This window comes from Taudactylus pleione, unplaced genomic scaffold (assembly GCF_031769625.1).
Source record: "Taudactylus pleione unplaced genomic scaffold, aTauple2 ptg000055l, whole genome shotgun sequence".
In the NCBI taxonomy this organism is placed as follows: Eukaryota; Metazoa; Chordata; class Amphibia; order Anura; family Myobatrachidae; genus Taudactylus; species Taudactylus pleione.
This window is the reverse complement of record NW_028284457.1, coordinates 12558999-12576188: the sequence shown is the minus strand read 5'-3', so window position 1 is coordinate 12576188 and position 17190 is coordinate 12558999. Positions and strand designations below refer to the sequence as shown.

The 17190-nt window shown below is 46.4% G+C and overlaps 1 protein-coding gene across 1 annotated transcript in view; it reads right to left on the bottom strand.

Annotated features, from left to right (window-relative positions):
- Positions 1 to 17190, bottom strand: part of LOC148535176 (ovochymase-2-like) — a 163496-nt gene that overhangs the window by 62853 nt on the left and 83453 nt on the right. The window contains exon 16 of the mRNA XM_088464456.1: positions 6877 to 7063. Coding sequence (XP_088320582.1) covers positions 6877 to 7063 — 187 coding nt within the window. The remainder of the gene's footprint in view (positions 1 to 6876; positions 7064 to 17190) is intronic.

The following is a 17190-nucleotide window of genomic DNA, read 5'->3' as shown; positions in this document are numbered from 1 at the left end:
AGATTTGTGAGTCTCCCAGATAGTGGTGCGGCTATGTCTGTCTGTCTATCTATATACAATCTTAATTGCTGTTCTGTTTCAGTGATGCACGCCCATCCCCTGCCAACTGCTCCTACTGCTGGGTTAGATGGACAAAATAACATACAGAAGAAGAAGCCCTCTGTGACTGCAGCCAGGAACTAATATATAAAAAGTCTGCTTAGGAGGGTGTGTGTATATATTGCGTATATATACATACAGATTATATAAATATATATATATATATACAAACATACACGGTAACACGGTATAGAAATGAGGACTCCAGGCAGGCAGGTACTTGGCAGAGCAGTGGATTTTAATGCCAGAAATACTGTACCTTAGCAAATGTGAGCATAGACCTGGATACACACAGGCACATAACAGAAAATAAGCAAATAAACATAAAAGTAAATGTCCCAGCACTTCTTGTGCTTAACAGTCAGCTGTTACAATATCTGTGGACATTCCAGGTCCTGGCACCCTAATGCTAACAACCACCCCTAGCCTATACACTGGCCAGCTTGTCCGGCATCAGGAGCAAAGAGCATCAGGTGTGTGGGAGTTTTAAACCCTTCCTGTGCTCCAGTAATTATTCCAGCTGGGTCTGTGTAAATGTGAAAATTCCACACCTCCACTGCTAATGCAGAATGCACAGGTTTCATTCCAGCCTACCTTGGATGGAGGTTGATTCCACCAGAATGTGGGCAATTCAGGTGAGATACAATCCCTCTCACCACCCATTCCCCCCCCCCCTTTTGCTTTTCCAAGCTTGGGGAAGCACTCGTATTCCTTGGTGACAGCCAACAACCTTCAGTCTTCTTCTTGCGGATGCTGGGTTGTACTTTTCCCCACCACTCCGTGGACTACGTATCTCTCAAAGAGCAAATGCGATATCTGAGCAGTCCAGTGAGAAGTACAGGGTTCGGACTTTCTTCTTGCCAGGGTTTGAGCAAGTTGACATGGTATATTTGCTCTGCATGACTCATTCCTGCCTGCCTGACACGGTAATTTACCAGTCCTACAGGTTCCACCACTTCGTAGGGCCATCCCAGTGGGTAAACAACTTACTTTCTTGTGTCGGCACCAATACTAGAACTTTGCCCCCTGGATGAAACTTTCTGATCTGAGCTGTGGTATCATAGGCTCATTTCTGACAACCATGGGCTTCTATAACGAACTCCACAACTTTCAGTTCCTCTATTTTCTGCTGTTCCCAGCCTTCCTTCAAGATATCTAGGATGCCTCTTGGTTACCTTCCAAAGAGGAGCTCAAAAGGGCTAAACCGGGTTGAGGATTTGGGTACCTCACATATGGCAAACATGAGGCAAGGGAGTACTTCATCCCACTCCCGTTTATTATCCAGGACAGCCTGGTGTATCATAGACTTTAAGGTCCTGTTAAATCTTTCCACCAACCCATCTGTCTGTGGGTGATATATTGAGGTATGCAGTCGTACTATTCCCAACTTCTTACACAGTTCTGCCATTACTTGGGACATAAATGGAGTCCCCTGAACTGTAAGGATTTCTGTAGGGAACCCAAGATGAGTAAAGAGGAGCATCAACTCCCTGGCAATAGTAGTTGTTTTGGTATTCCGCAAGGGAATCGCACCAGAACATATTGGTTACCCCGCTTTGATTTTTCCAGTGGACCGATGAGATCCATTGTAATGTGGTCAAATGGTACCCCAACAATAGGCATTGGCACTAGTGGTGCTTTCAAAAGAGGCCTTAGGCTGGTCTTCTGGCACACAGGACACTGTTGGCAGTATCTTTTTACTTCAGCTGTGATTCCTGGTCAAAAGAATTGGAGCAGAATACATTCCAGTGTTTTCACCTCTCTGAGATGACCTCCCCAAAGATGGGTATGAGTGGCTCGCAACACTAGTGATATATGTACCCTGGGCACCAACAACTGCTCAATCTTCTTCCCTCATTCCACTTTGACTCTATATAGTAGATTGGCTTTAAGGACAAAATATGGAGTGCCCTGCAATGGGTAGGCAGTTTTTACGATGCCATTAACTTCTATGACACTAGCCATGACATTCCCAAGGGCAGCATTGTTATGTTGCTGTTGGGCAAAACTTTGCAGGTCTACAGTATGTCAGGCAGCAGCATATCCCAATCCAGACTGGGGCCATTCTCACTTAATATTGGTAAGCCAGACGTTCCTTCTCCAAAGAGGACTGGCCGTGCTTTTCCACTCTTCTCCCTTTTCCAAGATAGGGTCTTGGAGACTTTACATTGGCATTGTCTCTGCAGTTCCATTAAGAGCTCAATAAATCCTGGGAAATTATGTCCCAATATGATGGCATAGGGGCAATTAGGATCAACCACGGCAACCACCTCATACGCGTACCTCTTTATGGTTAGGCTCACTCACACTCAGGAAAAGTTTTCTGTGGAACCATGAACACGGAGTACTTCAACTAACCCTGGCACCTTTTCTACTGCCCTGGGCAGGCCTCTGAGATCAAGGTTAGCTCACTCCCTGAGTCTATAATAGCTGGGAGTTCTCGCCCATTCAGTAACACATTTTCCCACATTAATGGGGGTCTGAAATCCAGGGGTACCATTGTGCAAAAAGCGGGGTATGTAGTGCCCTTACTAGCAACCCCACTCTCCATAGGTTCTGGTTTTCTGGGACAGTCCTGCCTCATATGACCTGACTCTCTGCACACATAGCATATGACCGTGGCATCTCCGGCTGTGTTTCTTTGAGGAGGGGTGACAGTCAGGGTCACAGGCCAATGGGGTGCCATCTTAACAGGTCACCCATTCCCTGGTTTCTTTTCTGGCATTTTTGTCATATTTCCTGTGGTCTCATACTGTTCCAATACTGTACTTAATTCCTCTAGATTTTGAGGATCAGCATGTATGACCCAGCGCTGCATATTCCACCCTAGGTTTCTTATACACTGGCCAACAACCACCATCTCTACAATCTGAGCGGCAGTGCGGTCTTATGGCTGGAACCAACTCCGCCCCTGTCTGGCGTGTTCTGCAACCTGCTTCTGAATAGGGACCCCTGGTAGTAGGGCCCATTCGTGGAAGCACTGCGCTTTCTCAGAAGGAGTGAGACCTGACCTGGCCAGAATGGCACTTTTGACTAGGTCATATTTCTCTGCATTAGCAGAGGACAAATCAGCATAGGCTTTCTGTGCCTCACCAGTGAGGGGGCAAGTCTATCAGCACAAATATCTGCTGGCCACTTTAAATGCTGTGCGACCTTCTCAAATATTAGCAAATACGCCTCTGGGTCATCTGAGGCAGACATTTTCTTTAGATGAAAACAAAAAGCAAAAATAGCCCAAGCACCAGTGAGGGTCTATGATCCCTCTCCCTGAATGTGTGCAATGCTGCACACTCATGGGAAGCTTCTGCCAAACCTCCAACAACAACACAAGAGAAAAGGGGAAAGTGGGTGGTGCTGAGCACACACAACAAAGAGTAAGGGTGGATAATGTAAATATATGATTTAATACCATAAATAAAGCAGGATCATGTATAAAACTCCCGGGAGTGAGAATATACCTAAAACATATAGTGCATAGAATCACAATAAGTTATACATACATATTAAAACATATTACTGGAAAATAAGAATAAAAATGAAAAGACAAAAGCAACCAATGTAAAGTGATCAATGGTGAGGCCACATTGAGTATGCAGCTGATAAAGTCACAGGGCCAAATAGATGTAAAATGTGGCCGACCACTAGGTGATACAAACGTCAATGATGTGGCAACAATTGTAACAAGCAGTGGTAATGGTAGTAGAGCCCAATAGAGTAAACTGCTTCCAATGAAGTTAAATGTTTCCAGTGTCCCACAATACTCCTGTACGATGACTGTGACTGGAGTATATATTTATGTAAAGGGGGGGGATAACTGAATGTTCCAACGTACTCACTAGCCTCCTGTGTGTGACACTGCTCCAGCGGCTCTCACATGTAGAAAGCCCCAACAGTGTGATGCTGCCTCTCGGTGTGATAACAAGCCATCTCTCTCCATGGATCCTGCAAATGCAGCCCTCCGAGTGAACAGTCCCCACAGAGCTGCACTGGTAATGATGGGTACCAGCTGTTGTGAGTGAAGGAATCGGGGGAGCGTGGTAGTGACTCCAGGGTAGTGAGTACTACTAGCAGGTGGGCTGACAACTCCGTATCCACTGTATCCTCAGCCAATGAGCTATATCCTCAACGTGTTTCACAGCACACTGGCGGTGAACTTCTTATTTTGAACTATTACTGACAATATTTTGTTGCTTTTTGTATAGCCAGTGATTGAGCCTTACAAAAATATATTTATTCTTATATGTTGGTTTGAATATTTCATAAATCTTTTAAATGGATTAATAAAAGTTAATTTTGAATACAATATTTGAGTGCCCCCAAAAAAGAGAGTTTCTTTTACTCTCAATTTGTTATCTAATCTATCTTCAGGATACTTCAGATAATCAAATAATCATTAAAGAGAGGGCACTCACCAGTCTTTAAAAAAAAAAAAAACCATCAATATAAACTTTACTTTACAACATGTCAACATTTTGATCCATATTTGGACCTTTATCAAGGCTCCAAAGAATAGTGAAAGAAATCACCACCACGTATCCAGATTATTAATGGCTCTGGACAATTACATAACAATCAACCCCTGTACTATCTACCATCTAACTACCACACGGTACCACCTTCTGACACTAATTGCATTCCACAAAGTCCAGCATCGCTTATTAAATAGCTATTACTGGCAATGATAAAATATATATAAATAAATTCCCTGCAGGTTGCATTGCGGAAAAGCTTCAGCTGTGAAAACTTTCTAATTTGTCTCATGAGTAGGTCATAAGTTACAAAATAAAAACAATTAGGATAGTGTTCTTAAAATGTTTCATGTTCAACCACCATACACACTTTATACGATATATACAGGAACAAATCTTGTGAAATACTTGTAACATGCTGACAAGGGGAGGCAATCGGGAAGCCGACTGCCTAAATACCGGCAGCCGGCTTCCCGACTGTCTTATCACAGCAAGGGTGAAATGCCGGGCGTCTAGATGTAGACGCCCGCATTTCCCGACGCCGGGAGACCGGCGCCCGGCATCACGATCGTAGTGATGCCGGGCGCTGCGAGCGGACAGCCGCGGGGGGGAGGGTTAGGTTTAGGGCTCCTGGGGGGGACTTAGGGTTAGGCACCCCCTGGGAGGGTTAGGGTTAGGATAGGGGGAGGGAGGGTTAGGGTTAGGCACCCCCGGGGGGGACTTAGGGTTAGGCACCCCCCCGGGGGACTTAGGTTTAGGCAGCGAGGAAGGGGGTAGTTAGGGTTAAGCACTTAGAGGGGGGATTAGGGTTAGGCACTTGGGGGGGAAGTTAGGGTTAGGCACCCCTAAGGAGGGTTAGGGGGGTTAGGTTAGTGGATACTTACCTATCCACGATCGGGATTTCCAGCGCTGTCGGGCTTCCGCTGCGTCGCACTCTGCTTCTGTCATGCTGCCGCTGATGGGAATCGAACTGCCGGCCATGCGGCCGACGGTATTTCATACCAATTCCCTGACAAGAAAAGACATTTTTTACAGGGAACACTGTCTTGCCTCTTCTAATTTAGAATGTCAGACTGGTGCTATTTATATCCTATGTACACACTGGAGAAGAAGCCTTCTCCCGGGTCCCAAAGCAATGTTACATTTGCAAATTTAAGATTTCATGGTAATATCTACAAAGAAGGATCTCAACCTTTAAGAGACATAATAATCCATCCACCAGCACATGTTTTATGTGAATTCTGATTCATGTAGAAAGGAGTTTACCTACAGTAAGACCGATTATCAACAATACAACATTCTTCTGCTTGACAGATTTAAAGGTATTATATATTCAAATGGGAATCAGTATGTAATACTGACAGACGGGATCCAGACAGTCAGAATCCCGATGTCTGGATCACGTCAGGGTTAACATACCCACACTTGGTGGTCGGTATGCTAACTCACCCCCTCTCCCTACCCTAACCCCCCCCTAGTGCCTAACCCTAACCCCTAAACCTAACTCTCCCCTCCATCCCACTACTTACCTTCGGCATCCTGGTGGTCGGGATGACGGCGCCGGGATTCTGACCGCGTCAGTATTCAGGCGCCGGTAAGTTAGGCATCGGCATCCAGACCGCCAGGATGCCCAGCGCCTACCATTAAAATGTATATTTACATTTTCATATGCTTTAGATATCCACCATCTGCTACTTATTCATGAATTAAATATATATTTATATAAGATAAGCTGCCAGGCAGTGAAATTCATTTCAGATTTTTGTGATCCACAGGCGGTTGTGGTCAAATAACAGGCACAAAATTATAAAAGTATTTGGGGGGGATATACTAAAGGGAAAATGTGGCCAAAAATCCCAAAACTACAATTTTTAGAATTTTGGCAAGCATTTCCCTTATGTACGAAGCTCCGGAAAGTGTTACTTTCTGGAGTTTGGACCTGTAGAGCAACTCTATAGATGGCGTTGCCCAATTTTCACATTGTGCCCTGGGTGGGATCCATTCAAATCCCTCACAGTATCTTCAGCGGCACGTGCGTTATACGAGATGCGTAGTAGGACTCCGAGGGGCTTTTGGGTCATAAACCGGGAAGTTCCCTCTTCACAGCAGGTTAACATATATTTAAGATAGCCACACACAAGTTCTGGATGACTATATTGACCCTGTGATGGTGGGAATTCTTTATGAAGAGAAATCATGGTAATCAAATCATGGTAGAGGTGACTCATTGCTGCCCCTGCATGCTTACATAAACAGAGAATACAAAGAACACCATACCATATATTATTCAATGCAAAATAGTACCTACAGTATGTATCATATACATCCTTCTTTATGGTGTTATATATCCAATCAAGGTGAGCAGATGAACGGGTGAAAACACTTGGTTTTTTATCCATAATACAGCCGACAACTCCAAAACTGGTAATACCGTGAACTTCCCAAATCGAGCTGTTAGTGGTTGATGGGCAATTCAGTGGTCCACCTGAATCCCCCTAGGAGAGAGGATACATGCATATATGAATATTACAGTTGATAGACATACTGTACATGATGTAGGTTTTTTACTAACATGATACAAATGTCACAAGTATACAACCAATACAAGTATACAACCAATCAGATTTGAGCTACAGTATCTTTAACTTGCAATAACTTACACCAAACTGCTCAAAGTTTGATGTTTTAATCGTAAAAAATTAGCAGGTTAGGTTTGTTGTAATAATATACAGTATATTTGGAATATGATTATTTATTTACATACGTACTGTCAAATATTTGCATATTATAACTAAATACGTAATAATATAAGCAAGAAAAAACAGTTCTTGCTAATAGGTTCAGTTGTATGCCATGGTAAACAAACAAAAGAAATGTACAAAAGCATAACACATGCAGTATAATGTTATCCCTGTGTAGAGACTAGAGAGTAGAAAAACCTGGCTCATGGCTCACCATTGCACATGTCAGCGACATTCAACAACTTGGGGTAACCACAGGCCCTCTGATGAAGTCCAAGTTGTAGGATAGGACAGAAGGTGTCCAAGTCCCCCCTTACAGGTTGTAACTAAACTAACCCATTACGCAGGTCAATTCTGCTACCTCTGCGCCATGTGTGAATGCTGACACCAATACTTTTCTGCCCAAAAGTGACAACGTATAAGAAAATAAATAACTCAGCAGTGCAGCCTGAGTTGCAAAACAGCACCTATCCACACACCAGACTCAGACTGGTCTCATACTATGATAAGGTGCACAGGTCCCTCCTCACGGGTTGGGACAAAACTGGCTATGGACTCATGTCAGTGGTCCACCTCTACCACCTGTAGCATGAGGGGCTCAACAAATCGACTGACACCAATTAACCAAGGATCCAAGAATACAAAGAGGGAGAAAATATCTAGAGTCTTTCCATATATAACCTTCCAAAATCCCACCCACAATTTGCCCATTGGATGCCAAATTAAAACTACATCACCTCATAAATTTAACCCTGAACAACCCAAAGTCCACTTAATCTGTGCTAGAACACAATCACAACCGAGGTATTTATCTGCCTCAGGTCTTTATTGCCTCCCATTCTCCTAAATTGCATAGCAGTTGATATTATTCCTTGGCATAAATGTATTCATATAATCAATTTAATATAAAAAATGCTGCAGAGAGACATGATGTGGAAAATAGAAAGGTCAAGAATTATAATTAAATATTCAAAAGATTTAAAAGGAATGGTGGCCTAAAAAGGATATGCCCCTCATCTACATCCAACACCGGAGTCTCCCACAGACCCCCTGGTGCAGCCTAAGTTGTGGGACAGCACTTCTGTTAACTTGGCACAGTGTAGACCTTTCCAAGAGAAGGTGCCCAAGACCCACCTCACAGGTTGGGACTACTTTTCCCACTACCCATTTTAATGTTCCACACTTCTGCTTCTGCACTTCTGTGTGGACACTGATGTCAGTGCTTCCTTCCCATGCTTAGTTACCAGCATGTTACGACATTCTGCCACCCAAGACCCTTCTACTACCATTTACAAGAAGGAGAACAGTTCCCCAAAAACAAATCCAATTCTTCATCATCCTGATAATTGTTAGCAGAGTGACCAGGGGGTAAGACACTGGGGGCCTGATTCAGTATGGATCGCAACTGCGATTGCAATAGCAATTACGCACACAGTCTCACTGAGAAGACATGTTAATCCTCTGCGATCGCTATGCCATACATCCGTAATACTTTACTTAACAAGACTGCGAAAACCATCGGTAACATCAAGTACAATTGGAGCCTCACGCACACTTGCACAAGGTCTGACCTTACTCAGGAATTGCTAACTTCATCGCTCGCAGTGAGAGCCCAAGCTACGTATGGCATCGTAGTGCCTAATTTATGCACGCCCCTGCAACAGCGCTCAAACGCACTGGCACGCCTGTGTTTCGCTGACCACCCCCCGTCACCTCCCCAAAACGGTACTTCCTATCAATTACTCTGCAGTGGGTCTGCGTAGTCTCTGTGATTGCAGTCCCAATTGCAGTGGCTGGTTTGCGCATGCGCAGAATGCAACAATTGGCCGATTGCATGCGTAATTGCAGTTGCGATCCTTGCTGAATCATGGTCCATAACTGTGAGTGATATGAATATATGAATCTATATACTATATATATATAAATATATATATAGCAGTACGCTGGACCTTAGGTGCACAAGGTGTTATGTGAGTTGCACAGCAAATGGTGCTGGTGGCGATTAGTCTACCCGTGGAATAGCTTAAACAGGTCTTAGGTTTATTAACCAGGCAGAGATACAAGTAGCTGTAGACACGGGAATAAAGTAGGTGAAATATAATTGGGTTTTGGATGCAGCCTGTAGCGTTTTGGTATGCTGGCTATTGTAGTATGCCAGGTGAAAACGGAGCAAACACCCTAGTGCTGTGTAGTGCTGTGCTCCATTAACTATGTGGTGGTGCTACAGAGAGCCTGATTCAGAGATGGACGCAGCCGCGCTTTCCCATGCTCACAGCTGTGAAAATATGCTAATGTTAGCAATAATCACCCAAGCATAAAGACGCCCACTGCTGCCTTCGTACTTGCATGTGCGATCGCATGCACGCATAAATATCGGTAACATTGAAGGGCATCGACGGGCATTTTACCCTCGGGAGCTCTTCTGCCACGCAGGGCTGCGTATGCACTTGCAGTGGCTAATTTATGCACGTCCACGTAACGGCATTCAAACATTTAGGCACGCCTGCGTTTCCTTAACCACCCCCTGTCAACACCCCCAAATGGTCACTTCCTGTCAATCAATCTGCAATGGGCCTCCCTGGTCTGCGGGATCGCACGGCAATCTCTGCGGGATAGCACAGCTGTCTTCGCGTACGCGTACTGCGATGCATATGTATGCGCTATTGCAAACAATTGCTCAGTCTGCATGAGAATTGCAATAGCGTTTGCCTCTGAATCAGGCCCAGAGTGTCTCAGAATCTCAGGATCCTGTATGGGTGAAACACTGAGGAGAGTCTCAGGGTACATCCTTCTAACATTGACACAGAGGAGAAAGATGCGTGGAGAATCCACACATGCGCACTGTCGGAGTTTAGACTTCCTGAAAGAGCTGCGTCAGGTCCTAGAGACCGCTAGCTCTGCCTAACATGGATGGAGTCAGCACAGAGAGCTCCTCATCAACACCCCTCCTTGCTCAACACTGCCTCTCATTACATATATACTGTGAGAAAAACGTGACTTTGATGTCTCACCTGTAATATGAGACAAAGGAGGTTATACACAATAATATAAAATACCAATATTCACATATGTTCCAGTCTGCATTCCTGCAAGAAAACAACTAGGACATGAGGGCTTTATTTATGAAGCAGCAGCTTGCTTCCTGGTGAATTCCAGGTAAAATTTTAAACCAGCAGCTACAGTCAGTGTAAAGCATGCTGAATTTTATACTCACTGCAGGTGACGTTTTAAGTTTCATCTGCAACTGGATAGGAAGCGTCGGCTTACAAAAGCCACTGATTCATAAATAAAGCCCAAGAAATATAACTTTCTATTGACATGTCAGCAACACTTTTCACTGGATACATCAAACACAGTAACTGAAAGAGTGGTTGGGGTGGTGAACCCTGGGCCCTGCACTGATATATCAACAGATGTGAATAAATATACAGTATATAGGCAAATAGTATTGGGACCAGAAAACAGATTTACTGCAATGCTGTCAGCCTATACGGGACAGTCTCCTTCAAGCTACAGTGTAGTGAACTAGTGGCAATAATCCAAACAATATTGAAGAATGATATACTGTATACTGACTACAGAAGATTTTAATATAAAATATTAACAATTATTCATTGATACATAATTTAAAATCCTGTATGAGTTTCATATAAAAGCACATAAACAATATACACAGATTATCTATAGGACATGGGGCCTAATTCAGACCCGATCGCGAGCGCAGGACGCTCGCAAGTGGGTCGATGGTGCCCTAATGCGCATGACGGACGGAGCTCCGTCGTGCGCATGCGTGAGACCCGCATAGCGACAGCCAAGCTGTCGCTCGGGGTCTCGCACCAAAGGGAGCGTGCTGTTGATGGTGATTGACAGCACGCCCCCTTTTGGTTCGCGTTCCGGGGGCGTGGCTGCCCAGACGGAGGCGTTCCCATGCGAACGCCTTCCGTCTGGAGCCGGCCCCACTGACATCACTAGTGATGTCATTGGGAGTGATTTTGGCTCTGATAGAGCCAAAATCACTCCAGGGCTTGCGGCCACGAGACCCTACCGCAGGTCTTGACCATCGCGACCATCATCATGGACGCTCGCATATGCTGTGAGTGGTAACCCACAGCTATGCGAGCGTCCAAGAGGCCGCTCCATTGTTAGGTAGGAGGGCCCTGATTCAGAGCGAGCGCTCTGAATCAGGCCCATGGTCATTAGTATAAATATAAAACCATAGGTATATAAAATAGTACAATTGTAATTAATAAATGAAGATTAAGGAGGCACCTGGATTATATACGAACTCCAGAGTCTTTTCAAATTATTGGTATTACAAAATCTGATGCAAGGAAGAGTTCCTTCCTAAATGGTATGAAGTGGCACGGTGGAAATATCTGTAGTAATGGAAGTCTATTTACTGCAGCCTATGCAGACCCATCCGGGAGTGTTGCAAATGCTGGGTACCAAATGGAGGATGAATCAATACCACATGTCATGGAGGTAATCAGAAGCAGATGCAGGTGTGGATCCAAAACACTTGCTAAGGCAATATCTCAAATTAAAGTATATAAAAGGAGAGTACTATAGATTTCCAAGGTGTACCCCAATAATTATACAGCTTGTATTATGCATGATAAATTAGATGAATATAGATCAACCTTGCAACTCTTCTCTTTGGGAAGCTGAGCGTATGCCCTAAATCCAAATACACGTAAATGACTGGTACTTGGTTATTACCTGTCCATGCTTACAATGGTGTCTTGTCTTTGACTGCCGCTGTCGGTGTTTGATTTCTGTATTCTTTGTACTTGTCTGTTGCTTTGCTCTTATTTCTCAGGAAATAGCTGCATTGACTGGCTGGATTCATTAGTTACCATTGCATGACATTCCGCTGTGCTCAGGGTACAGAGCTGTTGGTACTGGGTTGCTGCAGCAATTACAGACCCTCTTTGGTCGTACATAACACACGGATCCTTTGCAAATTGGACTCTGTATCCTCTTTTCTAAAATACACTTGCAGCATCCGTACACGCAGTAATATAGATTGGTGCTTCCTTAGACACCATGATTGGTCGCACCATCAAATCTTACATCAGCCCTAAGGCAGGTTCAATTTTTCCATCTGACTATGGCCTACGTCTGTGCTTCAGTGTATGCAGCTACTTTCACTCCCACCGCATGCCCATCAATCTATCACTTTTATGTGCATTACTAGTCACCTCCCAGCCACCACCCAGGAACTTTTCCACAACATTTCTGATACCGAGCGTCTCGATCAGAACAGCGCCTTTGTGCGCGCACTCTGTGTAACGCATGCACCATACCAGTTTTCAAGGAATATTTAATTATGCGCAGTTGTGAAAAATCGCTCGACTACATGTACATTGTTATTGCGTGCGGCTCTAAGTCAGATGAAGAACATCTATTTCAACTTATCCAAAATGATTTCTAAAATATTTGTAAAAAATAAATAAATCGTTTTTTGGAACATCGGACCACCATCATCGGAACATCTGAAACATCGCGACCATTTCACTTTCCATTTCACACCGGCTTCAGACGCCAGGTACATTTTAGGGGTGGGGGGTTAATCTCTGATCACTGACACTGAGAGCAGCAGCTGGGGGAAGATTCTCTTCCTGAGGCCGCCCACACTGTGTATCTGACTGGTTGTATTATTGATAAAGCACTGAATGGTGTGGTCAGAAAAATGCAACCATGCCAGGCAAGTGGTTAAGCTGCATTATACAGTATATACTTGTATTTAATGATTGTATTTTATATTGGGAAATGTTTATTTTGAGACCATTACATAACATGACTGGCAATCCTACATCTGATGACTATGGGCATGATTCATTACCTATCGCAACTGCGATTACGCACACAATCGGCTGATTGTTCCGTTCTGCACATGCATCGCAGTGCGCGCGCGCAAACTGGCCACTGCGATCGGGACTGAGATTACAGTGACTATGCAGACCAATCGAGTGATTGACAAGAAGCACCATTTGGGGGTGGTGACGGGGGGTGGTCAGGGAATGCAGGCGTGCCAGTGTGTTTGAACGCAGTTGTATGGGCGTGCATAAATTATCCACTGCGATGCCGTATGCAGGTGTACACGAGGCTGCAGTGGTACTCGATGTTACCGCTGGTTTTGGAGTCTTGCTAAACATTATGGATGTGTGTAAGGTAAAGTAGGAGTCGTTATGTAGTGCTGAGACGGCATAGTGATTGCAATGGATTAGTATACTATCGCAGTTGAACTGCGCGCGTAATCGCATATGCATTCGCAGTTGCGATACGTAGTGAATCAGGTCCTATGTAAATAAGTGAGGTGCATTATTTTTATGTAACAAATAAAAAAAATAAATCTTTCATTATTTTCAAAGTGTCAATGAAGTGATTATTAGGGAAGGTTGAAGCATAATAATTAAGCTTTACATGGGGCCATAATAACCTGAACAAATTGGTTATATGAGCTTTAGAACTTTAAAATCAGGGCCTGATTCAGAGGTGCACGCAAGCAAGCGGACAATGTGCCTGACTCAGACTCAGAGTGCACACTGCGCATGCGCACACCGGAGCTGTCTCCGGAGTGCGCATGTGCGAGACCCGGCCAGCGACGGGCACTCCGTCGCTACAGGTCTCGCACCAAAGCAAGTCATCTGTTGATTGTGATTGACAGCTTGCCCCATTTTGGAGGCGGGCAGGGGGGGTGGCTGGCCAAATGCAGCGCTCCCGAAGGAATGCCTGCTGTTTGGGGGCGGCCCCACTGACATCACGAGTGATGTCAGTGGGTGAGCTTCCGGCTCTATTAGAGCCGAAAGCTCACTGGGGCTTGCGGGAACAAGGGTCTCGTCGCAAGCCCCTATGGTAGCAATGGTCGTGACCATCGCGACCATCACCTGGCCGCTCGCTAAAGCTGTGGGTGGTCACCCACAGCTTAGCAAGCGGCCAGGAGGCCATCTTTAAAAAAAAACAGGGATGCCCTGATTCAGAGCGAGTGGTCTCAAAGAGCGTCCTGCTCTGAATCAGGCCCAATGTTTTTAGCCTGCTCATGTGTCTGAGCTGCACTGCCCATGTGCCCTGATGGTTACTGCCAAAAGCCACAGAATGAAGATGTATGTAGAGAGGGGCAATTTCAGTGAGTGTTTGTTGGTGGTAACTGGGGGAGGAGGGAAGGCTAGTCAGACATGGGCATTTCATGGTCAGAGACTGCGTCTTAAGATGCAGTTGTGCTAACCCTGGCAGCCATATTCAGATGTTCAGAGATATTGCATGTACTATAGGGCCAGGGCCTTAATTATGGGTGTATGAGCAGTGCGGCCACAAGGAGCACGGAGCCTTGTGGGCGGTGCCCATGGCTTCTGCATTTGGTTAGAGGGTGCCAGGAATTGTACCCTGTAGCCAGAATCTATGCCGCAGCCCAGGGCTGCCATCAGAAATTTTGGGCCCGGTACTAACAAAATAGGAAGGGCCCCCCGGGGTATAGGGCAGACTTGGGTGGAGTTGTGGATAATGTGGCTGGAGCTACTTCGGGGGTGGTGCATCAATTGGTGTGTAAATCAGGGATGGCTAGACATGGTGGTGGGGGTGCACAGGGTAGAGAAGACTGGATATTAATGGGGGGGCACAGGGCAGGGAAGGCTAAAAAACAGGGGGCACCGCTCGGGGAAGGGGCTTGGGGTGGCAAAGGGCAGGGAAGGCTGGTTTGGTCTGGGGGGGCAAAGGGCAGGGAAGGCCAGCTGGACTAGGGGAGAGACAGGGCCGAGAAGGCTGGCTAGACATAGGGGTGCCGTAGGGAAGACTTGCTGGACTAGGACAGGGAAAACAGGCTGGTTTGCTGGACTAGAAGGGGGAGGGAGTGCAAGGAAGGCTGGCTGAACTGGGGGGGTAGGCAGGGAAGGATGGCCAGCTTCGACTGGGGAGGTGGGCAGGGAAGGAATGCTGGCTGGACTGGGGGGTGGGCAGGGAAGGATGGCTTGCTGGGCTGGGGGGGTAGGCAGGGAAGGATGGCTTGCTGGACTGAAGGTGTAGGCAGGGAAGGATGGCTTGCTGGACTGGGGGGGTAGGCAGGGAAGGAATGCTGGCTGGACCTGGGGGTGGGCAGGGAAGGAAGGCTGGCTGGACTGAAGGTGTAGGCAGGGAAGGATGGCTTGCTGGACTGGGGGGGGGGGGTAGGCAGGGAAGGAATGCTGGCTGGACCTGGGGGTGGGCAGGGAAGGAAGGCTGGCTGGACTGGGAAGGATGGCTGGGAAGGAGAGGGCTTAGGGAAGGCTGGCTGTAATTGAGTGGAGGCACAGACAGGGTCAACAGAAACAAACCTGAGAAAGGGTCAGGGTGGCAGCGGCGACTAATGCACCAGGCGGCAGGCGGAGAAAAGGAGCATCTGGCTGCGTTGTGGCATTAGAACTATGGATCGGGCCGCGGGCCAATCATAGCTCGCGTAATGGCAGTCAATCAGGAGCAGCAGCTTCTGATTGGCTGTTGTTCCGCAAGCTGTGATTGGCTTGCGGCCAGCTGAATACTACTGAGCTGGCCGTGAGCCAATCACAGCTCGCGGAACAGCAGCCAATCAGGAGCGGCTTCTCCTGACTGCTGCTGTTCCGCAAGCTTTGATTGGCTTGCGGCCAGCTCCATAGTAGTTCAAATGCCGCAGCACTGAGGACCTCATTCAGAGTCGGTCAAAGCGGCTGCACGGTCGTACGGAAAAAGGGGCCGGATATGCGAATGATTCCCTCGCAAGTTGCATCCCTAAGTTCGGATCGGTAGTTGGCCGACCAAGGGGAGAAAGCGGTCGGATGACAAAAAAATACGCCCTCTTCTCGTATGCATTGTACGTCATCTCCGGGCATATAAGGATTAATCGAGACCATCGGGAACCATCGGAACTGGTCGTAGAGCTTAAGGTTGACCATACCCTCTCTTAAGCTCTACGCTCATGTCAGTGTAAAAACCTCCCATGTCACATGTGCCATGACGCTACTTTGTTAATTATGCACTCCCATAAACCGTATGCACTCCCATAAAACGCCGTTCGCATAATGAGGCACGCCTGCGTTCGGATCTCCACTCCCCCGTTTTCAAGCACCTTGTTACCACCCACAAACGCCTCCATCTGTCACTCAAACTACCGACCTGGCTGTGTTCAAGGAGAGAGAAATTTCTGATCATAGCGGCTAGTTAGCGCACGCGCATTGCGAACTTTACGCATGCGCAGTATAGCGAACATCGGTGGCGTACGACCGTGCGGCCGCAACGACCGACTCTGAATGAGGTCCTGATTCTCTACCTCGCTGCTGCCAACTGAGCCCCATCTCTCTCCACGCCCGGGACAGGAGGCCCGGAAGTCCCCCACTGATGGCAGCCCTGGCAGTGCTGCCTGGAGCGTCCTTAGGATGCTTCAGATGTGTACACCACTGCCCTTACAGTCCCCTGGAGCATCTTGAGGATTCTCCAGGCATTACTGTAATTCTCTGCATTTGTAGCCCCTCCCACCCCCAGCGTGATTCATAGAGGGTATGGCCTGCACCAGGCACTGCAAGCCATAGTTACGGCTCTGTATAGGGCTGGTGCAATCTCAGATGGTGCATTGGATGGTACAGCTAATGCGGTCGAAGTTGTCACGCAGTCACTGCTGCAATATCGCGCACCTCTGAATCAGGTCCATAATTGTTGGCTCTGTTACCATTGTGTCGTAATGATCTTCTTGGCTACAGAATGGCCCTAGCCCAACGCCCTTCAAGTATCTTACAACAACAACAACAACAACAATATAATAAGCATTCATACCCAAGTGAGTAGAAAGAGAAATACAAAAACATGGAAAAAGGAACAAGATATAAGCAATGGTCAAGATGGTATAAACGATAAGTGTAACATTAGTATTTATTGGT